The sequence below is a fragment of the Sceloporus occidentalis genome, unplaced genomic scaffold, assembly GCF_023333645.1.
Source record: "Sceloporus occidentalis isolate IW3139 unplaced genomic scaffold, rSceOcc1.0.p SCAF_6, whole genome shotgun sequence".
NCBI lineage: Eukaryota > Metazoa > Chordata > Lepidosauria > Squamata > Phrynosomatidae > Sceloporus > Sceloporus occidentalis.
In genome coordinates this window covers 54,772,457-54,797,414 of record NW_028316986.1, presented here as the reverse complement: position 1 = coordinate 54,797,414, position 24,958 = coordinate 54,772,457, and the positions used below count along the sequence as shown (strand labels likewise).

The 24,958-nt window shown below is 42.6% G+C and overlaps 1 protein-coding gene across 4 annotated transcripts in view; it reads right to left on the bottom strand.

Annotated features, from left to right (window-relative positions):
* LOC149310767 (zinc finger protein 318-like) overlaps positions 1-23,614 on the bottom strand; it is a 38,652-nt gene extending 15,038 nt beyond the window's left edge. For all 4 annotated transcript variants that reach the window (XR_016281720.1, XR_016281721.1, XM_089529698.1 and 1 more), the window contains exons 1-6: positions 23,193-23,614; positions 14,796-15,046; positions 5,996-6,608; positions 3,106-4,533; positions 1,637-1,736; positions 967-1,250 (exon numbers count right to left, since the gene is read on the bottom strand). Coding sequence is in view for 2 of the 4 variants with exons in the window: in XM_089529698.1 (XP_089385824.1) it covers positions 967-1,250; positions 1,637-1,736; positions 3,106-4,533; positions 5,996-6,608; positions 14,796-15,046; positions 23,193-23,399 (2,883 nt within the window). In the remaining 2 variants the exon portion in view is untranslated. The remainder of the gene's footprint in view (positions 1-966; positions 1,251-1,636; positions 1,737-3,105; positions 4,534-5,995; positions 6,609-14,795; positions 15,047-23,192) is intronic.
* Positions 23,615-24,958: the final 1,344 nt, after the last annotated feature.

Sequence of the window (24,958 nt, the reverse complement as noted above, 5' to 3'; positions counted from 1 at the left end):
CGCTGGGGTTTGGTTCCAAGATCCCCCGTGTATAACAAAATCCGTGTATGCTCAAGTCCCATTAAGTATAATGACATAGCAAAATGGTGTCCCTAATAAAAAATGGAACATCAAGGTAAATTTATACTTTTTTGGAACATTTTCAAACCGTGTATGCTTAAATCCGTGTATAAAAAATCCGTGTATAAGAAGGGCCGACTGTAATATTCCAAGCTCTGGTAGGGGTCATTAAGAAAAAACAGCAGCAGATTATTTCATTTTACACTAATTATCAGAACCTTTATGTCAAATCAAACATATAATTCCTTCCCTTTATTATTTTAAAAATAAGAATTTCAAAAGAACTTCAAAAAGAACAACTCCTTTCAAGATGTATATGAAGCTTCTGATACTGGCAAAGAATTCTGTGTCAAAAAGGATGCATACTATTTTTTAATAGAGATGAATACCAAAACAGGAATGTATCATATTCTGTGCTTCAATACTACACAGATTTCTTCATTTTATGCATTTTTTCTAATGGCCCCACTAAAGCTGGAGGGGAGAAAATTTCAAAGTTACATTATGCAAATCCAGTTTTCAGTAACTTCTAGTCAGTTTATGCATGCTTTCCAAGGGTAGGCCACATACAATTAACTGTGAAATAAAAAAATACAATCTCTACATAAAAGTCAACATTTGGCATTTGCAGTATTTATGAACTGCTTATGATCAGCATATATATTCTGAATTTCTTCTACTCCTATAATACAAACAGCTTGTTCTAAGACCAGCCAGTATTTAAAATGCAAAGAACTCTTTTCAAAAGCAAAGGTCTTAATATCCACCTGCATTAATGATGTGAAACGCCAGAGATACCTTAGTAGGTTTTGCAGTTAATTTATAAGAAATGGATGGTGATAATTGCCTAATATCCTTGTTTCCTCAAATGAGTACATTGGTTAGCATCATCACCTAAAATTTTACCTTGATTGAGCCAGACGTTCTCTCCTGGGTTTTTGCATTTTCTGGCTTGTTTTTTTCTGAGGGGTCTTTATTTTCTGAAGATAGCTTCCGGGGTTTCTCAAAAATATTAATCCCCAGGATCTGAGCTACCTTGTCAAGCTCAGATTGTTTCTTTTCTGCAGCTTCAGCACTCATCTTCAGTTGAGCAATCTCCTTCATGAGGTTTTCTTGTAGTCTATTCACTTCCACTAGCAAGGGGTCTTTGTGTCCATCCTTCTCCCTTCGTTTCTTCCGCAGCATCTCCCCTGAACCAGCATACATAACGGAGTAAGAAGCATAAGAACACGATGTTAACACATACGTAACACAAAAATAGCTGAGGTAATTAAAATACGAGAGAACACTGTTCAGTTGAAATGCCAGAATGCTTCCCAACGCAGACCTCGCAATGAGATGCCTACAATAATATTGTAGAAATCCTATTTATTTTCCGATTTACAATAATAGCCTGAGCTACAGAGGACAGAAAAGAGGCAAATGTAATTCCTCTCTCCCCAACTTTCTAGTAGAATACAGAATACCAAGCACCATAACTAATGGCCCTTGAGGTCTCTTCCAACTTTATGATTCTATGAAACTAAAAGGTATCCAGGGAAGGGGAAGTGAAATATAAAATGACTGAAAACACTACCTTGCTGTTTTGAGAGTCTATTTAACTCAGTCTTCAGATAATGCAGCTTCTTTTGACGTGCTTCTTGTTCTGCCTTCAACTTCTCTCTTTCCTCTATTACCTGGAAAGGTTATGAAACAGAGGCATTAAGAATGGCCCCTTTCATTGACCACAGCCAAAGCAACTCAACTCTGCAAGGATCACAATGGTGACTCCCAATAAATGTTGAATTCAAGAAATTCCAACTATCACTTTAAAAGTATAGTTTGAATTGATGGATGTGAATTTAGCTGTTATTAAAGAAAGCAGCTTATTTCATACATGCTGTATCTGTGTTTATTTTTCAGCCTAAATGACAGTGTCATAACCAAATCCTCTAACATTATATGATTTTCCACTGGTAAATCTTATAACCTATGAATAACTTCTGAAACTGGGTAGAGAAGGAGGAAGCATCTGGAAGAATACAAGCCAACAAAGAATGTTTAGGTATATGAAATTGTGTGGGACTATGGCAGGGGTAGGCAACCTGCGGCCCGCGGGCCGGATGCGGCCCGGCAAGGCCTTGGGACCGGCCCCAGCCCAGTCCTGCCGCCGATTGCCACCGGAGCCTTTGGCCTCTCACATGAGGGCGTGGAGCCTTTGGCCTATCAGGAGGAGGCAGGCAAGGGGGGGCAAGCGGCAGGCAAGGGGGGCAAGTGGTGGGCAAGGGGGCCAATTGTCTATAGAAGCCTCCGAAACATGCATTTATATTAACATTTTTTAAAAAAAATCAGCAATTTTTGCGTGTCCTCCATTTTTCGAAAAGTGTCCTCCATTTGAAATTTTTGTCCTACATTTGTCCCAGTTTATTTATTTATTTAATTTTTTTTTTATATTTAATTATTTATTTTTTGGCTTCGGCCCCCCAGTTGTCTGAGGGACAGCAACTTGGCCTCCGGCTCAAAAAGGTTGCCTACCCCTGGACTATGGTATTATAATGACCCTCTTAAGAATTATTACATTTGGAAATATTTTGTTATTTTCTGGTCAGTTCTGATTTTTATTATTTTATTTATAAAACGTTACTCCTCTCTCCCAAATGAAGACACCATATGCACAAAAAACCCTGAACAGAATATATAACAGAAATATAGATAAGAATTTCACAGCAGGTGTGCTAATTCAGCATATTACACAAGATACATTGGTTTCAATTTGGGTGGGTGGGGGATCTGAAGAGACTACAGTGATGCTTAAAGAGACTTTAAAATCTACTTAAGCAGATCTAATGCATCTATTACCACAGTATCACTAACAGATACCCTGTTCTATATAAATGAACAGAATTCTGAGTCATGAATGTTCTGTATCTTATATGTATCACAGAATATGTAATTCTATGTGCAAGATGATAAGATTGAAAAACAAACACAGATATTCAGCATATTTATGTTTAGAATGTGTGTCTTAAGCAAACATTTCTCAAAACAAATTTTAAAAATACTCACTTTTTGCTTCTGAGAAGCCCGATTTCTTTCATCAGATATTCTTTCCTTGACAATTTCGAAAGAAGGCTGAGAGTACTGAGGGAGCATTTTGGGGTAAGAAGTGGCTGTAGGGATTTGCACAAGAACAGACTCATCTCTCTTGACATCAGGAGTCCCTTTGCTTGTGGAAACCGTTTCAATAACCCTAAGGTTGGGTCGCGTAGGATTTGGTGGCACTGTCAGCGTGACAAGCCCATGCATGTCAGAAAGTGCAGGGTCGGACTGCTGAGCATACATGGGCCAGCCAGAAGTTGCATAAGCCATATAGCGTCCATATGCATCATAGCCAGGAGGGGGTATTGTGGGAGACGGATAGTTTTGAGGTACCTGAGTTGCACTGAATGATGGAAAATGTGAAACACCATACTGCGAAACAGAGGTAGGAGGAGACAAATTAGGGAGAGAAGGTGGTGCTGATGGGATTATAGGTATTGGGGGAACAGACCGCTCCAATGTGCCAGCAGGATTATCTTGTCCTTTATTATTATTGTGATCAGATGCTGAAACAGAAGACATATCTTTAGATGATAGGAAGGAGCCAGAAGGGGAGAGGGATCGCTTCCGATTTGACTCTGGAGAATGAGTATTGCTTCTACTGCGCCGTCTTTCCGGAAATTCTGGCTTATGAGAACCTACTGAATGGCGATCAGGAGACTGAGATGTTTTTTTCCCATGGAGTCGTTCCTGAGTGCGAGCAGCAAGCTTACCAATTTCAGAAACTCCAATATCAAGACCAATAGTTTTGAGCAGGTCATGGATCTTCTCATACTGTGGCCAAGATTTTTCTGAAGTGGCTGGTTTAACAGGTGGACTAGGAGGAGGTGGAGAACTTACTTTCTGCTGTACAGGTTCTTTCCCATCAATCAGTGTTGGCCTTTGAGTACAGGGGGAGTTAATGTTAGAGTCATCATCATTATCATTATTATCATCATCATCACCACCATAAAGAAATTTTTCCTCATCCTCAATGTCATCAGGGAAGCTTCGCCTTCTCTTTTCTTGAGTACTAGTAGAATCTGCCATCATCCCCAAAATGCGTGAAAAACCACTGCCATCCTGGCTGGCTCTTTCATGAGGAAGCAAGAAGTCAGTCTGACGGTCAGTAGGCTCCAATGTTGACTCATGATGCTCTTTCTGTGTTAAAAAATTCCCAGAGTTTTGTTCAAAAGGAGTAGCTTTTTTCTGTTGGTCAGAGTATGGCTTCCATTCATGCAAAGTTCCCTGGGACTCCTTATTAGCAGCCAACTCTGCAGCTGCATTTTTGTTGAACCGTTTGAGGAAATTCTCCACCTCCAGTGAAAATGCAGGAATGCTGCTACGCTGGGGCAAAAGAGGAGGATTTGAAAAAAGTGGGGGCTCTTTGACAGAACTGTTAGGAAAGACTTCAGGCTAGGGGGAAAAAAGAATAATCATTTGTAATTTCTTTCTGTAATGAAGATTGATCAATATTCTTGTCCGTAAAACTGAAAACATTTTTTGTATAAAGAGATTACAGCCAATAATTTAAAAACATTAACAGAAAACTAGAATAGAAAAGTAGTACTGAAGAAGACATAGGAGTACAAAAATATCAAGCTGTTACTTTGACATACAGTAGACATTTCATAATTAAGGCTGAGTTATACTTTCACTAGCCACACATTACCCCTTTGTTTTAATAAAATTTCACAGGGCAGGGTATTGCAAAAGTATATGTTTATGAAGAAAAAAAGGAACACTCCTCCAACCCTGAAAAGTTCACCTGGATAATTCACTTCACCACACTTTGCTAGTTCTGCTAGTAAGCAACAAACCTGCCAACCCAAACCTTTGGTAATAGCTATGTGCCCCTTGTCCTTTCATTTAAGCTTCAGTGACATTCACATGTTGGCTGATCAATGGCTGTGCAGTTATCATCATCATATTTTTTCAATGCCTTGTTAACTAGAACAGTTAGAGACCTGCACTTTGCCCACTTCAAGTTAGGATCACATATCATGAGGACAAAGAAAAACAAAGGAGAAACAAAGTGGCTCTGAACTGTGTGGCTTTGAAAATCTGAGCAGAGTGTTCTATATCAGAATACTCTTAAACAAGCATTCAATTTTATTTTTGGTGTTATTATTCACTCTTGAGTCAATCTCGACCCATGGTGACTCTGTAGCTGAGACATTTCCAAGGCTCCACTGCTCTGCTCAAGTCCTGCAAATTCATACCTGTCACCTCCTTAATAGAGCCCATCCATCTAGCATGTGCCCTTCCTCTCTTTATGCTTCCCTCTACCTTTCCTAACATTATTGTTTTTTTCCATTGAGTCATGTCTCCTCATGATGTGGCCAAAGTACGACAGCCTCAGTCTAGTCATCTTGACTTCCAGAGAGATTTCTGGTTTGATCTGCTCTAGGACCCATTTGTTTGACTTCTTGGCTATCCATAGTAACATTAGCACCTTGTAATTTCTGTGAATTAAGAATTGCCAAAACTGTATGCAGAATGAACTGAACTAAAGTTGTGTTAATTGTAAAGTGCTGTATATCTTTTAGTGTAAATGTTTGTTCGTTACATGTTGCTAAACCTGAGGTTTTTCTGGAAAAACTGTACCAAATTTAAAGGATATAACCTTGAAAGGTTCAAACAACTAAAATGACCTCATTCTGAGCCAAATGGAATACACAATGCTGATTATTCATAACTATTCCATATGTTTTTTGTACTAAACCTATTTCACAACAGTGAGGGCAACTCAGAGGGTGTGCTAAGGATATTTATTTCAAAGATTAAGAGATATGCAATTAAATATTCTGATTAATGTTTTTTAAGCAGCAAAGTGTAACCAACAGCTTAGCAAGAGTAAGAAGAAAACACCTCAAACCTGCACAGAAGGATCTTCCACACGTTTCTTTAAGATAGATTTTTTGGGCATTGCGGGTGCATCATCAGGTCTATAAAGGTAACGGGGTTCAGAAGACTGCACAGGATTAGTTGAGCTAGACATTGTGTAGCCATTGCCAGGCAGTTCTCGAGTCAAATTTCTGTTCAGTTCCTCCTTTTCCTTTCTTCTCCTAGCATTTTCAAGCTCACGAAATTCCTTGTCTAGGTATGTTGGGCTTGGGCTTCTACTAAAACTTCGTTTACGGTAGTTTCTTATTCCTGGCAAAAACCCTTGAGGCTCTATGCTTGCATCAAGCACTCTGTCATCTCTTTCATATCGAGGGCGCTTTGGCTCTCGTCCTCTATGTTCTGATGTGTATAAAGACTTTCTAAGCCGTTCACCATCTTGATCAGTTTCTCTTGGTTGATCCTGCAGATGGTCATAGTTTATGCCATAGTCCGGCTGGTGGACAAGAACATCCCTACTTCGATAGTCCTTATCATGTCTGATACAAAAAGGACTAGAAGAATTTTCCTCATTAGAGGGATAACGCTCAAGGCTTCGAGGATGTGGAAGACGCCTGCTAAATATTGGACCATCAGCCAAGTCATCCCTGATGAGAGAGGCACATGTTACAACATCAGCAATTTGATATTAACATCCCCTAAACCGTGGTTGCATACAAAGGTCTGCCTATGGCTAGCCAGAATTTCTAGTTTTGTACTCAAGTTAAGCTGGGTCTGCAAAGTATTGTACCGTCAGCAATAGCTTCACCCCACCAAATGTATGTTGCTTTCAGGAAAAAAACAAGACTTCTATAAAAAGTTATTTGTGAGTATGAAAACTTGTACAACAAGAAAAGCAAGAGAAGATTGTAAGTGGAAATCTATTCATGGAGGTCTGGATCCACAAAGTATCTTTAGTTTTATCATAGGGAGAATATACGTATTTCCTAATTATTTCATTTTTGTATTAACCTAAATTTACATTTTTGTTGTTCTCAGATAAAAAAAAGTGTTCTTTCTCAAATTGTATAAGCATATCTGATTGTCTAGGTAAACAAAGGTTTCTGAAGAGGAAAACAATATTTCATATAATATGTTATCATGATTTTTTTTTCAGCACAACCAATTGAGAGTCCTCTCTCTTCTCAGCTACAATACTAAAGCTCCCAAGTAGCAAAAGTTTCCTTAATCCTGAATACATGTGAACCAGATACTTCAAACCTCTGAAGTTACGTTTAATAAATAGTACAATCCACAGAGCTACATCTATAATGTATGCATTCTACGGCACTGTAAACTGTACAAATTTCACTCACTTGCCACATACCATTTTTTTCCATAAGCAAAAAGAACAGAAACAAACACACACAAAAGGCTGGTCAAAAATGTTCCAAAGGATCTATTGATTTTTGGCAGTGAGGGTTTTTTTGTCCAAGCCAATGTAATGTATTAAGACCAAAAATGTCCCATGACATTTTTTTATTAACTATGAAGAAGCTGATATGAGTGCTCAAATGAGAAGTAACCCTCCCCATGCCCAAACAGATAGAAACCAATCCTGCCACCTGTATAAGAAAGTGTATTGTTTACTAAGATAGTGACTAGTCTAGTTTGAGAAGTAAGACATGCAACCAGAAACTCTGCAACTAGGACAAAGGATCTCCTAGGACAGATGGGGCTTTACTGGAGATTAAATAAGTGTTTGTAGAGTTCCAAACTGTGTTAAATTCTGGTTGCTAAGCAAAAAAATATGACCCCATATTTCCAGTGCTTCACAGTGGGGTAGGTAGGAGAAATCAGTTCATGTTGATAGCAGCAAGAATGGGAGAAAGTACTAAGTACACCTGGCCAGAGCTGTTTTTGTGATTTCTGTTTCACAGTTTTGATGCCAATCAAATGAAAACACTGTACAGTGCACCTGCATCATATGCGGGCACCTTTTATGCGGCTTTCAGCTTACACAGAAAGCCGTGCAATAGAAGTTGAATGGCATGCACCCCCGTCATGCATAAGCCCCATTATTTTCAATGGGGCTCAAGCATATGTGCTATTTGCCTTACGCAGATGGGTCTGGAACAGATCCCCACATAAGGCAAGAGTGCACTGTATTTTAGAGGAAGTTCTGCAACAGCTCTTCAAGAGTAACCCTGGCAACAATCCCTGCATATTTAAGGATGAGAACACTTTGCTATCTGCTGAAAACTTTTCTGAACACCAAGACAAATGTTCCCAAATCCCAACAGATACCAAGGGCCCACTGTATCAAAGTACTGTGCCATATGCCTTTTAACATCTACATGAAGCCGCTAGGACAGGGGTCGGCAACCCCCGGCCCGCGGGCCTAACCTGGCCCGCGGAGGCGGCAGGACTGGCCCCAGCCCAGTCCTGCCACCAATTGCCACAGGTGGTATTGCGGCGGCGGCGGCAGCGAGGAGGGCGGGCCACATACAGTGTGCCGCTGTCGCCCGCCGGCGGCTTCCTATAACCCTGCGCGCGCCTGCAAGGCCACGCGGAGGGCTAAATAGGAGTTTCTCCTCCTGGGGCTGGCTGGCAGGAGGGGGTGGCGGTGCTCCTCCTCCCTCCCGCCCTGCCCGCGGTTGCCTCACAGCCGCAGGCCAGGCGGGAGGGAGGGGGGTCCTCCTGCTCCCTCCTGGGCTCCCTGGGGGTCTTTCCTCCGCCAAACCTTTCTCTCCGGAGAGAGGTTTGGCGGAGGAAGTTCCCCTGAGGGAGCCCAGGGCCTGGCGGGCCGGCATCCTGGGCTCCCTGGGGGTCTTTCCTCCGCCAAACCTTTCTCTCCAGAGGGAGGTTTGGCGGAGGAAGGGCCCCTGGGGGAGCCCAGGGCCTGGCGGGCCGGCGTCCTGGGCTCCCTGGGGGTCTTTCCTCCACCAAACCTCCCTCCGGAGAGAGAGGTTTGGTGGAGGAAGGGCCCCTGAGGGAGCCCAGGGCCTGGTGGGCTGGCGTCCTGGGCTCCCTGGGGGTCTTTCCTCCGCCAAACCTCCCTCCGGAGAGAGAGGTTTGGCAGAGGAAAGACCCCCAGGGCCTGGCAGGCCGGCGTCCTGGGCTCCCTGAGGGTCTTTCCTCCGCCAAACCTCTCTCTCCGGAGGGAGGTTTGGTGGAGGAAGGGCCCCTGAGGGAGCCCAGGGCCTGGCGGGCCAGCGTCCTGGGCTCCCTGAGGGTCTTTCCTCCGCCAAACCTCTCTCTCCGGGGGGAGGTTTGGCAGAGGAAGGGCCCCTGAGGGGGAGGCCTCCAGCGCTGGCGCCCCCAGCCAGCTCTTTTGCCGGCCTCTGACGGGGCCTGGGGCCCCCTCAGGGGCCGGCAAAGAGGAGGAGGCCTCCAGCGCTGGCGGCCCCTGCCGGCTCTTTTGCCGGCCTCTGACGGGGCCTGGGGCCCGGAGCCCCCTCAGGGGCCAGCAAAGAGGGAGAGGCCTCCAGCGCTGGCCTCACCCCCGGAGGGTGGAAGCTCAGCCCCGGCATGTGGCTCCGCCCCCGGAAGGTGGAAGCTCCACCCCCGGCACGCGGCCTCGCCCCCGGAGGGTGGAAACTCCTCCCCTGCTTTGGCCCCCCAGTTGTCTGAGGGACAGCAACCCAGCCCCCGGCTCAAAAAGGTTGCCTACCCCTGCGCTAGGAGTTCTGGAGTTGAGTGTCATTAGTGTGTTGAAGATACCCATCTCTCTCTCTCTCTCTCTTTTACAACTCATGCCAAAGAGACTGTGGAAATCCTGAATACAGTGAAGGACTGGATGATGATGATCTTATGTCCCACCTTTCTCCCAATATAGGAACTCAAGGTGATGATGCAGGTCAATAGACTAAGGCTTAATACAGACAAGGCAGAAATGCTGTTGGTCAGTAGGAAAACCAAACTTGGTTTATATTGTGGATGGGGCTGCACTCCCTCTGAAGGATCAGTTTTATAGCTTGGGGGTGCTCCTCGACCCAGCACTGCTCCTGGAAAGCCAGGCTGCTGTGTGTCCAGGAGTGCCTTTGACTAACTCTAGCTGGTGTAGCAGCTGCACACTTCCCTGAGGAAAGCCAATCTGGCCACAGTGATTCACGCCTTAGTTACCTCCTGATTAGACTACTATAATGCACTCTATATAGGGCTCCCTTGAAAAGAATTTAGAAACTGTAGCTAGTGCAAAATGCAACCACAAGACTGGTTTCAGGTGTATATTTTAGAGAACATACAACATCAGTCTTGCAAGAATTGCACTAGTTTCCAATTTGCTTCCAAGTTCAATTCAACATACTGGTTTTGACCTAAATGGTTTGGGAGCAGGATTTCTGAAAAACCATCTCCTCCCATATGAGCCTGCCAGAAATTGAGCTTTGTTGCATGTCCTAACACTTCTGAAATTAGGTTACTAGGCACACATAACAGGGCTCTCTCTGTAGCAGTGCCCCAACTGTGGAACTCCCTACCCAAGGAAGTTAGGCTGGCTCCATCTATTTAAGCTTCCGGAGTGCAGACAAAACAGCATTCTTCTGCATGGCATTTAATGTTTGAAAATGCTTTGTTTTAACTGTTTTAAAAATGGATTTTAGAATTGTGAAGTCAAAGACTTTCGTGGCTCGCATCCAGTTTTTTGTGGGTTTCGGGCTATGTGGCCATGTTCTAGAAGAGTTTATTCCTGACGTTTCACCAGCATCTGTGGCTGGCATCTTCAGAGAATGCTGGCATGAAAGAGAGTTGTGTGTGTGTACACACACACACACATATATATACATACACTGTGTGACCCAGGGTAGGGAGGAGTGATTTCCATGTTAATCTGTGCATTGCTCTGTTGTTAATGGCAAGGCCTCAGGGTGGGAGGATATGCAAAGAGGATTAGTGTCTGTTTAATTAGTGATCATTTTCTTCTAGGAAAACCCCTGACCCTGGGTGGTTTCTCATTTGCATTTGCTTAGACCTGAGATTTTGCTGTTTTCCAGAACTGGTAGCCAAACTGTTCACTTTAAGGCTTTCTTCTTTCCTGTTTAAGTTGTCCAGGTGTTTGTGGACTTTAATGGCTTTCCTGTGCATTCTGACCTGATAGTTGTTGGAATGGTCCAGAATTTCAGTGTTTTCAAACAGCATTTTGTGCCCAGGATGGCTTATAACATGTTCTGCTACTGCTGATTTTTCTGGCTGACTCAGTCTGCAGTGTCTCTCATGTTCCTTGATTCGTGTTTGAACACTGCATTTGGTGGTCCCAATCTAGATTTGTCCTCAGCTGCAGGGTATGCGGTAAACTCCTGCAGCTGTGAGAGGCTCTCTCTTCTCCTTCACTGAACACAGCATTTGCTGGATTTTCTTTGTCGGTTAGTAAATCATTTGGAGGTTGTGTTTCCTCACAAGTTTCCCTGTTCTGTCTGTGACTCCTTTGATGTATGGTAAAAATACCTTCCCTTTTGGGTGGTTACTTGTCTTCACTCCTCTGAGTTTTTCTGGGTCTGGCAGCCCTTCTGATGTTTGAGCTGGAATAACCATTAGCCTTAAGTGCTTCAATTCATCTCCCAAGATGTGGGGTTCACAGATCCATTTTGCCCAGTCTACCAGTGTTTTTATTGTGCTTCTTTTTTGTCCTGGGTGATGGTCATAGTTCTTGTGCAGGTATCTGTGTAGGTTTTCTATATACTGTGTGGCCCAAATGTACGTTCAGTTTCCAGATGACTAGGACATTCAACAATGGCAGCGTTCCTTCCTTTTCTTCATGGCCACACAGTCCGAAGAACCCACAAAAGCTATGATTTTAAAATTTTCTTTAAATTGTTTTTAAAAGAATATTTAAATGTGGATTTTAAAATGTTTTTATCTTTGTATTGTTTTAGAATCATAGAATCATAGAACCATAGAGTTGGAAGAGACCGCAAAAGCCATCCAGTCCAACCCCCTGCCATGCAGGAAATCTAAATCAAAGCATCCCCGACAGATGGCCATCCACCCTCTGTTTAAAGACCTCTAAGGAAGGAGACTCCACTACACTCCAAGGGAGTTTGTTCCATGGTCGAACAGCCTTTACTGTCAGGAAGTTCTTCCTAATGTTGAGATGGAATCTCTTTTCCTGGAGCTTGCATCCACTGCTCCGGGTCCTAGTCTCTGGAGCAGCAGAAAACAAGCTAGCTCCCTCCTCAATATGACATCCCTTCAAGCATTTAAACAGGGCTATCATATCACGCCTTAACCTTTTCTTCTCCAGGCTAAATATCCTCAGCTCCCTAAGTCATTCCTCGTACGGTTTAGTTTCCAGACCCTTCACCATTTTGGTTGCCCTCTTTTGAACAAGCTCCAGTGCCTCAACATCCTTTTTAAATTGTGGTGCCCACAACTGGTCACAATATAACAGGTGGGGCCTGACCAGAGCAGAATAGAGTGGCACTATTACTTCTCTTGATAGTTTTTCATTCATCTCAATAGCCCTTGTAGTCTGGGAGGCAATACAGAAATGCTTACAATGAACAAATATTCTGCTTAGCTATAAATGCTCAAGCCACTACAAACCCTGATATAGCTGAAAGATCTGGCTATCAACTGGGGGGGAAAAAACAAATAAATTCAACAAAATTGTAATTAACTTCACTGCAGCATAATTCATAGCCTAAATCAAATTGTTAGTCCCCACTGCAATAGGTCCACTTTACCTATGGAAATTTTGTGGTAATTCAACACCTCCATAAACCCCATTGATTCAGTGGGTCAACTCTAGTTAAACAAGCTTAATAAATGTTTAAAGCTAAAGAAGACATGATGTGAATCTTTATGGAGCTGAAAAGCCACCACCCATGTACAAGGGAGAAAGGTTTGCAAACTCTGGGAAATCATAAGATTTGCAGAAGTGTTTAAATAAGTCTTTAGGAGAAAACCTAAGGAGAAAACCTCTTTCCCTCCAATAAGCCAATGAAGACTGAGCATACACAACAAGCATCGAATATTGACTAATGGCTGATAGAGAAAATAAGGTTGTGGACAGGAAAGGAGGAATGGAATAAAATAGCTCAAAAGGCAGCATTTTTCATTTGGTTTGGCTTGTCTATTCTCTGAACAAGAGCACATCACAGTGCAGCATTCTACTGAGGATCCTACTTGGGTTTTCCTGTTATTAACTCAGGTATGCCTGTTGCTTCTCATATCTCACAAACATACTTTCACTTCCCATTTTATACCTTCAAGTAACAATCTCAGACAAACAAGATTAAAATGGCTTCAATCTAGAAGTAAAAATTCTCTCAAAAACAAGGTATTTCCACTTTCAGCACTTTCAGCACCTGTTTCTGGAGTATTATGCTGATATACTAACATGAGTACAGGCCACTAAACAATTGTCTCTATAAAAAGAGAAGTAATGGGGTTCCACTATTCAAGGGGAAAATGTTACAGTTGTGCCAGCAAACCTTGATATTCATGTCATCATTTTTAGTAAAAATATACCTCTCATGTATATAAGAAATCCAAAGTAGTATTGTTGATGATTTCAGCTAAAGAAAAAGATTAAAATGAACTTTATGCAAAATTGTCTATGTGCTCAAATGCTCCCTTTAAATCCTGTTTCAAAAACCTACTTTTAAATCCTACCACTGATGTTACTATAATGGATGTTGTTGCCAATCTATAGTTTCTCACTCAGAAAATCTGTACTGTGTGTATCCTCTATGAGTGTAACTGTAATAGCTTATCTTGGGCATTTAGTGTGATTAGACCATGGAAAAGCCAACAAGCAGTACATGGCCGCAGCAACTATTGTTTAGAGACAAGCTCACAACTTAGAAATGTTACTTTTTAAAATTATTTGCTAACTGGGGGGTTCTGAGAACATTTCCAAGCTCTAAATGTGATGAAATCATGTTCATACCAAGCTGATGTGATATGTTCAGTACAAAACTATGGACAGCCTATTTGCATAGGACCTAATCACAGACACAATGCACAAATAAGCCACAATCCACACTAAATATGGATTAATTATCTGAGCCTGGATGAGTCTTTCATGAACTAGACTAAGTAGGACATTGTGTGAATCAGTACTCAGCAACTCAATTTTGTCTCTGTTCATTATGAAAATATGAGTGCATGTTTCTGTACCGTACCTGGAATAACAACTTTATTTTTTATCATTCCAGTCAGCACTGCTGAAGGATTAAATGATGATGTCCTTCCAACAGTGGAATAGGCTTTGCAGATTCCCATCCCCTCTTCCCAAAACTGCTCCAAAGACTTGAGGAGCTCTCCAGAGCAGATATGGAAAGCACACAGGAAGGTACAAAGAATAGAGCAAGTGAAAATTCCACTGCGCATGCAAAGATCCACTTGTGTAACATTGGATGAAATGCACTGTACTCAGCTGCATGAAAGTATTGTACAAATATGTTAAGAGGATAACAGTGTTATTTGCAATTAACTCTCATTTCAATTAACTCTCATTAATGCAATGTCTGCTTGTTCAGTAAGAAAAATATGACAAGAAGGAAAAAAATAAGGACCTCAAGAAAAATATCTTTCTGTACTTGTGTTAGGAAAGAAATACCAGAAAAACATTATACAGTTTCTGAACACATCTACAAAAGGAGAAAAAATCTTTGTTAGTATGTCAGTTTAGGCATCTTAATTTTAAAGCTATCTTGTGTACTTCATAGATAGCTGGTAACACCAATTATGAATCAAAAGGGGGAAGAGAACTGAACATCTCTGTTCAGTATCTAGAATTCTTGGCAGAGTATACAATGTCTTTTTCCCACCATCCCCTTGTGTGTTTTGTATTATCCACCAAAAATAATCAGGAAACACTCTTGAAGATACAAATTACCAGAAAACCATACCTGTCCACATCACTCAGACTATCAACTGGTGAGCCTAGTCTATCAGATAACCTCTTTCTCTCAGGTGTATCAATGCCATAACGGTCATTGCCAACTGTGATCCGCAAGTTCTGTTCCACTGAAGATTCAGAGTGTCGACTTAGAGAGCGCCGACCCGGGGAACGAGAGTGTCGGCCTGGAGAACGAGAACGCCGGCCTGGGGAACGAGAATGCCGGCCTGGGGAACGAGAACGTCGGCCTGGAGATCGTCTCTGTAATTGAAGAAAAATGCAATTCTATCACATTGGGTATTCTATAAATCTAAACCAGATAGTCAAATCCATCCATGATAATGAAATGTATTACCACTAGGGTACATGAGTTGTTTGTGACATTATATGGAGTAGATTTTAAGTCTATCAATGCCAATTTGAAACACAGACACCTATGTATAATTGCTAACCTTGCTTTTATAATCTCTGTTAAAGACAAGTGAAATAAATGTGTAGATAGGTAATGCAACTGGAATGAGAATTGTTGTGTTCAGAAGAACTAGAAGTTGCCATTTCAATTTTGCAGTCAATGATGTGGGTTAGAAAGTTTTCCAGAGCAGAACGTTTTCATTAGAATACTTTTGCATTTATAGAATGCAAATATAATGCCTTATAAAATTAATTAGTACCAAAATGAATTGATACAAACAACTTTGAAGTGGGAATATTAATACATCTTTTTAGTTAGGAAACTAATTCTAGGAAGTGCAGTTATGTCTCCTCCAATTTCCCTTCACTTTCTCACATCACTATAGATGCACACACATTTTTGCATATGTGTATACACAAGATACTTGCTTTACAAGGAATGTAATACCCATTTGATACAACAATTTCTTCAAGCATTTTTACACAGACAAAAATAAGGTAATTCTATTTTATTCTTCCAGTATAATGAATCTTTGGAATGGCACCTGCTCCCTTCTTTGTTCTGATCACAAGCGCATCCCTAGCCAGGAGCTTCCACAGTGCAAGAAATGTATCATCCCTTGGAAGCTTTCCCAACAAATACTGTTCAACTCCCCCCGTTGCCCTGGTATATCCACTACATATATCCTGCCTCATAATACCTGCCCAGCAGGTGATCTAGCTTTGTTCTCTAACGCTAACTAACAGAAACACAGACCTTGCAGCTCTTCAGAACTTATTGAACTACAGTTCCCATCATGCCTGATTATACCAAGTCTAGAACTGATAAGAGCTGCAGTCCAACAGCATCTGAAGTTTCCCCGCCCTTGCAATAAAAGGATTCTGCTTACATAGCTTAGAGACTGCCTCTAATATCATGATTTTCAGGAAACAAGAGAGCCATATCCATCCAATTATCAATGAGCCAGGCACATAAAGAAGCAGTTTTGACAGCTACCTCCACATCTGTAGGATTCATTTCCCCCTAAACAAATGTCGTTTAAGATTTTAATGCACCAAAGCATGAGCTCTATGTGGCGTATATTAAGTATTTCCTTATGGGATTTTTAAAGTTTAATGTAAACGTTAACTGTTTATATTACAGACGCAAGTTTCCATTACAGGAGATTTTATTTGGCTAAAGCTGAAATCCAAAATAAACTTATTTGAAAGAAAATCATTGAACAGATACACATATATCTGAGTAAATATGATTATCATTCAGATATATATGTTCTATCATGTCCAACATGCTTGGGCATATTAAAAGCCAACACAAAAATTCTGACAATTCTCTATATTTAGAAATACAAAGTAGAAAGTGAAAGGTGATGAGTCGAATAAACCAAAGTTTAAAACAACTACTGAAAGCTTCCACTTTAGAAGTTACCTGGATTTTGCACCAGTAAGCTACCAATGCATAAAAATGCTGTTAACAGTCATTACAAAATATTTTCACTTCCTAAATAGTTTAATCTTCAAATATCTGTTCCTTAGAGACTTTTTTTCCTTCTAATCTCACTATCAGCATCTCTCAAAGTCAGAAACACAAAGAAGTCTAGCACTAACACTATCAAACTGCCCCGGAAGGTTCACTTCACTGAATGATTTCATGCATGATTAGTCATGAAGAATTCCAGTGTTCAACGAAATTTAGGTGGGCAATACTTTTATTAGGCTCTAATAAAGATACAGTACTGCTCAAATTTAGATTTTGTTTTTTAGTCATGAAACAGCAAAACTATCTTTAGGGATTTTTGTGTGCAATTACTACTGTCTAGTACACGGGCACACTATACCGTACATGTCTTCAAGCTTAAACTGAAGCCACAAGACAAGTAAACAAATGGCGTGCACGCCCATGGTGCACACACCGCGAGCACACACCCCACTGTTTACTGGATCCCCCATGTAAGGGATGGACCCGCTATACAAAGACATGGCCATGTTAGTCTGGAAAATCAGCATGCAAAGGGATCTTATAGCACCTATGAGACTAACTGAAAGAAAAAAGCTGGTAGCATGAGTTTTAAACTTACTTCCTCAGATGCAAATTCTCAGACTCAAGTCTATGAAAGCTCATGCGGCCAGCTTCTTCTTTTCAGCTACACCCTGTATCTGGTGTCTTCCAGAGTCCCAGGAGGCTATACAGACCACCCCAAAGTCTGCAGCCGTTCTTTACTGACCAGATCGGGGCCACCGCATCCTTACACCACAGCCCTGGTCCAGCCTCCAGAGAGCACAAAAACGAGCAGCAAAAGTCCTCCAAGGTGCGCCATACCGCGGCAGCACAGCTTTATGACGCCTCTTCGGTGCTGCATCATGTGAATGGAGCACCGCAACGGCATCTTGGTGGCACGCAGTGTGCACCAAAATGACGCCCTGAGGCAGGATTAGGGCATCCAGCGTGCGGACACTGCGCCCTAACTCCACCAACATCACGACACAAAGTGCCAATCTGCATAGGGCCCTAGTCCCAACATCAAAAATACAGCCAGCCCTCTGTATCCACGGATTCTTTACTCACATCCAGGGCTTGAAAATATTCCAAAAAACGTATAAATCCCAAAAAGCAAACCTTGATTTTGTCAGTTTATATAAGGGACACCATTATGCTATGCCATTGTATTTAATGAGACATGAGCATCCATGGGTTTTCGTTTCCATGTGGGGTCCTGGAATCAAACCAACAAATACCAAGGGCCCACTATATAACACCAGGCTTTTAAATGCTTTATTATTATTATTATTATTATTATGCTTTATTTATATAGCGCTTAAAACTCCGCCCTCCACAACTGCCATCTGCCGGCCTGAGAGGGAGTTGGCCAGGCAAGTCCAGCTCCATCAGGACTAAGCTTGAAGTAAGGAGACTCCGCCCTCCACAAATGCCATCTGCTGGCCTGAGAGGGAGTTCGCCAGGCAGGTCCAGCTCCATCAGGGCCAGCCTGAAGGAAGGAGACTCCGCCCTCCATAACTGCCATCCGCCAGCCTGAGAGGGAGTTCACCAGGCAGATCCAGCTCCATCAGGACTAACCTGGAAGAAGGAAGAGCCCTCCCTCCCTCCCATCCATCTGCCTTGGTCCAGGCCTCAAAGGGAGAGAAGAACCACTGGACCTCATCCCCTTTCCCTCCACCATTCCCTTCTCCTTTTGTTTTGTGTCTTTTAGATTGTAAGCCTGAGGGCAGGGAACTGTCTGATTAAAAATAATAATTGTAAGCCGCCCTGAGAGCCATTAGGACTGAAGGGCGGGATATAAATACCTAAATAAATAAATAAACGCATAATATTGCATCTTGTAGGAACTTATTTTCAACATTGCATATCTCTTTAGAAAGAGACATTGAGACTGAGAGCCAAAACACACTGTAGAATAATCCAGTTTGAGACCGTTTTAACTGCCCTGGCTCAGTGCTAGGGAATTCTGGGAACTGTAGTTCTGTGAGACATTTAGCCTGCTCTATCAGAGATGTCGGCTGCCACAATAAATTACAATTCCCAGGATTCCTTACCACAGAGCCAGGGCAGTTAAAGCGGTTTCACACTGGATTATTTCTGCAGTGTCTTTTGGATCAGAGATCCAGTTATGTGTTAACGTTTTTACCACACTGTCCCTATGTGGAGCTATGGAGAGCTACTTGGATAAAAGGTGCAGACAAGGTCTTTGACTGGCCCCGCCATTGGGGAACATTTTTGATTTTGGTATCCATAGTGGGTCCTGGAAGCAAACCCCAGATTGTACTACACCAAATTCCAAAAAGGTCAATCTCTTTCTTTTTACTCTGTGGCAGTCACCAATATTTTCTCTTCAGTTGCCATCAGCCCTCCAACAGTGGTTTAAAAAGGGAGGGGGGTGTTTTAACCTTCAGATCCTGTGACTGGTTTTTGCCATTCAGCTCTCAGGGGATACTAGAGGACCAGGCGGTCCTCCTTTTCCAGGACATGTCCTACATTTCTGTCCAGGAGGAGGGTTTTGTTGTTTGTTTTTACAAAAATGCCTCCATTTTGAGCAGGACGAAGAAGCATGAGTTTATATTTCTAGGAGTGCATTTTTACCTTTTTTTAAAAAAAATCTTTTCAAATTGTACAGTGGGCCCTTGTAATCCGCTGGGGTTTGCTTCCAGGACCCCGGTGGATAACAAAATCCATGGATGCTCGAGTCCCATTTAATATAAAAAAAAAGGAAAATGGTGTCTCTAACATAAAACGGAAAATCAAGGTTTGCTATTTGGAATTTACACTTTTTGTGGATATTTTTAAGCCGTGGGTGCGTGAATCCATGGATGAAAAAATCTGTGGATAAGGAGGGCCAACTGTATTTGACATTTTAATGTGCAATTTGTTTTTAATACTGCAGTAATTTAATTCTGTTTTAACGTGTGCTTTTAATTCTGTTGTGATGTACTATTTCTACTTTTTAACTGTACTGTTTAATTTTTTTAATGTTGTGAGCAGCCCTCAGTCTCAATTTTGAGAGAAGGGTGGGATATAAATAAACATAATATTTATTATTATTGTTTGGCCACATCCTCCATGTTTGTCTGGAAGGCCCTCCATTTTGGCGGGGCCTGGTCCTCATTTGCGGTGAGGATGAGATGGACATCTGGTCTCCTTGTATGAACAGGCTTGGACTTGGAAATCCTCTGGAGAGGCCCTTTTCTCTGTCTCAACACCATCACAAACATGGTTGGTGGGGACGCAAGAGAGGGCCTTCTCGGTGGCTGCCTCTAGACTCTGGAACTCCTTGCCCAAGGAGATCAGAACAGCTCCCTCCTTGATGGCCTTCCGCCAGCAAGTGAAGGCCTACCTGTTCACACAGGCATTTCAGGAATTGTTATGAGGACAAGCTGGGATGTTGGACCATTTTAAATATTTGATATACCCATATTTTCCGGCGTATAAGACGACCCCCAACTTTTCCAGTTAAAATATAGAGTTTGGAATATACTTGCCGTATAATAATAATAATAATAATAAGACTACCCCTCTTCCAATGCACACCAAATACAAATTTAAAAAAACATCAGATTTAATTTCAATATGGTAATTTTAATTCAAATGCTTATGACATGCAAGTACTTAGCAGGAAAACTTCTTGCACCCAGACTGTTGGGGGCAAATTAGCTTACTTGCTAATTAGCTTACTTGCTGTTCACCGCTATGATCTTTGGAATAGCGGTATATAAATAAAACAAATTATTATTATTATTATTATCATTATTATTATTATTATTATTGTATGCAGAGAACTTTATTGCACGGGCCCTGGAACGGGCCCATTGTGTTCTAAAAAGGGGTCATTCTGGGGATGGAATGGGCCCCAGAACATATCTTACTGCACTCTGGAATGCCGCCACTGCCACCAGACGATCCAATCACGGCCCACATCTGCTCCAGGAGGCGCAATTTCTGAGAACTGTTCCAAAGCGTTCTCGGAAATTGCGTCCCCTGGAATGGATGTGGGCCGCGATTGGAACGTCTGGCAGCAGCAGCATTCCAGAATGCAGTAAGATGCATTCTGGGGCCCATTCCGTCCCCAGAATGGCCTCTTTTTAGAACACAACAGGCCCATTCCAGGGCCTGTGCAATAAAGTTCAAAGCCTGCTTGGATTGGTCAGCTCTGCCAGCCCAGCCCTCCCTGTCTCCAAGAGTATCAGAGCGGTAGTGCAAACCCAGCTCTTTTTTCCATACCCCGCGGCCGTTTTTGAGCTCCCCCCACCATATGCGGCGACTGCAGTCCAGTCCAACTCAGAGGTTTCAGCACCTGCCCTATCAGACGACCCCCAACTTTTGAGAAGATTTTCCTGGGTTAAAAAGTAGTCTTATACACCAGAAAATACAGTAAAATATATATATATGTTGTTTTATCTTTTTAAAATGTGCTTTATTCTTTTAATAACTATCTGTTTTAATACTGTAATAATTTAATTCCTTTTTAATGTACTTTTTTCTATGTTTTTTTATTGTACTGTTTTTTAATGTTGTGAGTCCCAGTTCTGGGAAAAGAGCGTGATACACATAAATGCAATAATAATAATAATAGTAATAATCTGGTCCACTTCTTCTCACTGCCCTTCCTTTCTCCTTTTGTGTCGTATCTTTTTTAGATTGTAAGAGGGCAGCAGGGAAAGGTCTAATTAACTACAGTCGGCCCTCCTTATCCATGGATTTTTTATCCACCAATTCAAGCATCCATGGTTTGAATATACATATACTGTATATACATATATACATATACATATATATAATTCTAAAAAGTAATCCTTGATTCTGCCATTTTATATAAGGGACACCATTTTACTCGCCATTGTATTTAATGGGACTTGAGCATCCATATGTTTTGATATCCATGGAGGGTCCTGGAACCAAACCCTAGCTAGCAGATACCAAGGGCCAAGCTTTTAAATTCTTAATATTTCATCTTGTACAAACTTACTTCCAACATTATGTATCTCTTTAGAAAGAGACATTGAGACACTGAGTCAGAACACACTGCAAACATAATCCAGTTTGAGACTGCTTTAACTGCCTTGCCTCAGGGCTAGGGAATTCTGGGAACTGCAGTTCTATGAGAATTGATTTTGCCATTTATAATAATAATAATAATAATAATAAATTTTATATCCCTCCTCTCCCTATGGATCAAGATGGGTTATAATGACACAAAGCAGCAATAAAATACACACTACACATAAAACCCAACACTACATACCCCCTCCCCCTAACCCCCCCTGCCTACCTTAAAAAACATAAAAACAAAACAACAACAATATCAAATACTGGTTAAAAATTATTTTAAAATAGGTATACTTGAGGCGGGACATCAGGAGCTATCTATATAATATGATTTATTTATATCTCCCGCCTCTCCCTGTGGATCGAGATGGGATTACGACAGAGATAAAAATATATATAAATAAATCAAAGACATAATAAAACATATATTAACCCTTAACCCTCCCACCATTTAATAAAATTCGGTAATGGTTAAAAATTTCATCAGTAATATAGCCTAAAAAGACAGGATGGAGTGGTCAGATTGAGGATGGATGGGGTTATCTTTCTCTCTTCGGGAGGTCAGTCTGGGAAGGACTGCCGGAAGAGATCCGTCTTGACAGCCTTTTTAAAGGCGTCTAGGGTAGTGATAAGGCGGATCTCTTTTGGTAGGTCATTCCAGAGTTTCGGAGCGGCAGAGAAGAAAGTCCTCTGGGAAAGTGCAGCCAATCCAGTTTTCTGTAACTGCCATAAATTCTTCCCAAATCCCAGAGGACTTTCTTATGCCAGTGGAAGGGGAGGGCAGTCTGGACTAATCCATTGCATTTAATGGGACTTGAGCATCCAGTGGGTTTTAGTATATACGTATGAGGGTCCTGGTGAATGCCAGGGGCCCACTGCTATCGGTAAGCTGCTCAGAGAGCTTTCGTGGCCGTATAAATACAGTAAGTAAATACACACGTCCTACGTATTTGCTGGGGTTAGGGGCACAGGACCCCCACGGACATGGAAAAACTGCAAACAACTAAAAAACCACGTTTTTTTACCCAGAGGACACCTCTCTAGGAATCTCTAGGGCCTCCAGGGCAACTCTACGGCCAACTTCTGACTAAGAGTCACCCTGGAGGACCTAGAGGTTCCTAGAGAGGACAGTCCGCTAGGCGCTGGTTCTGGGGTCAGTGCCCGTCGGTTGCGCCGCAGGAGGACCTGGAGGCTCCTAGAGAGTTGTCCTCCTCCTAAAGAAAACGTGATGGTTTTGTTATTTGCGTTTTTTCCACATTCGCGGGGGAGGAGTCCTGTGCCCTTAGCCCTAGCGAATGTGGAGGGTTTAGGAGGCATCCGCACTGCGGGATTAACGCGGGTTGGTACCGCTTGAGCGGCTCGAGGCGAGGGAATCCGGGGGGCCGCTCAAGCGGTACCAACCCGCGTTAATCCCGCAGTGCGGACCGGAGCGCCGCGTACCCGACTGCTCCGCCGCGGGGGGGAAGGCGAGCGGAGGTGTCTTCGGCTCCGCGGCGAAGGCGAGCGTCGCGAGGAAGAGGGAGGCCCCGAGCGGGAGAGCAGGCGGGAGACCGAGACCGAGCTCTCTTTGGACCGGCCCGAGGAGGAGGACGAGGACGACGTCGCCGACGACGACATGTTCGGGAGGGCGCCGCTGTTGCGGTACATGGCCGGGATGGGGAGGGGGAAGACGAGGCGGAGCGCCCGACTTCGCTTCCGCCCGCCTTCACTCCCTCATCGCTTCTGCTGCCTGCTTCCCTTTCAGAGCAGCGGCGGCTCAACGAGCGAAAAGCCACGCCCACTCTCCGCCGTCGTATTATCCGCCGTCGCCTCTCTACGCGCATGCGCCGACGACGCCGCGCGGCTTGCCTTCCGTTGACATTACAAAATGGCGGCGGGGCGCAGGATGGGAGGGAGAGGAGGGAAACTCTGAGGAGAGACGTTGGGTCTTTTTTTTGCGTCACGCGCAGAAAAGCGCCAGTTGAAAAAGGAGGCGGGGCCAGCCCCTGAGGGAGAAAAAGAAACATGGCGGAGGGGGCGGGGCTTATTAAACTGCTTTTCCATGGCGATTCCTCCTACATTTCAGCCTTCTCTCCAGGACAAATGTCCTCTATATTTTGGCATAACAAAGAAGCATGACATTTTACATTTACATCTGTATACATAGTGACCCCCCCTTTTCCAGGACATGTCCTACATTTCAACCTTAATAAATAAATAAACCTTGTCCTGGGTTTTTATTGTTTTCAAAATGTCCTCTAATTTGGACAAAACTAAGAAGCATGAGTTTACATTTATATATATATATATATATATATAAATAGGGCAACCAAGCGTCTTCTATTCCCACATTTCATGTTTCTGTCCAGGAGGGATTCTGCAATGTCCTCCATTTTGAGCAGGACAACGAAGCATGAGTTTACATTTGTATGCAGGGTGACCAGAATTGGTCCTCTTTTTTCAGGAGACATCCTACATTTCAGCCTTCTGTCCAGGAGGGGTTTCAAAATGTCCTGTATATTTAGCATAACAAAAAAGCATGAGTTTACATTTATACACAAAGTGACCAGGCGTCCTCCTTTTCCTCATTTCACATTTCTGTCCAAGAGAAATTCCAAAAGGTCCTTCATTGTGAGCAAGGCTAAGAAGCATGGATTCACATTTATAGACAGGGTGACCAGACTTACTTCTCCTTTTCCAGGGCATGTCCTCCACTTTAGACATCTTCTGTCCAGGAGGAATTAAAAGCTGCCCTTTATTTGGAAGCATGAGTTTGTACTGAGATGTAGGGCAACCAGACTTGGTCCTCTTTTTTCAAAGACATGCCCTATATTTCAACCTTCTGTCCAGGAGGGGGTTTCAAAATGTCCTCCATTTTGAGCAGAACTAAGAAGTATGTGTTTACATTTATATACAGGGTGACCAGACTTGATCCTCCCTTTTCAGGACACATGCTACATTTCAGCCTTCTGACCAGGAGGGATTTCAAAATGCCCTCCATTTTCTGCATTACTAAAAAGCATGAATTTACTTTTTAGTGTTTTTAGCTTTTATTTGGTAACATTCTCCATTTTTTCTTGAACATTCTACATTCTGCGGTGCCTTGCCTTCCTTTGCAGTGAGGCCATCTGGTCACCCTGGCTTCAAGAGACCATCTTTGAGAGTGACCCTTCTCTCCAGCGGCTCCTGTCTCAGGTTGTCATCCCAGATGGGGACTTGGTTTTCAA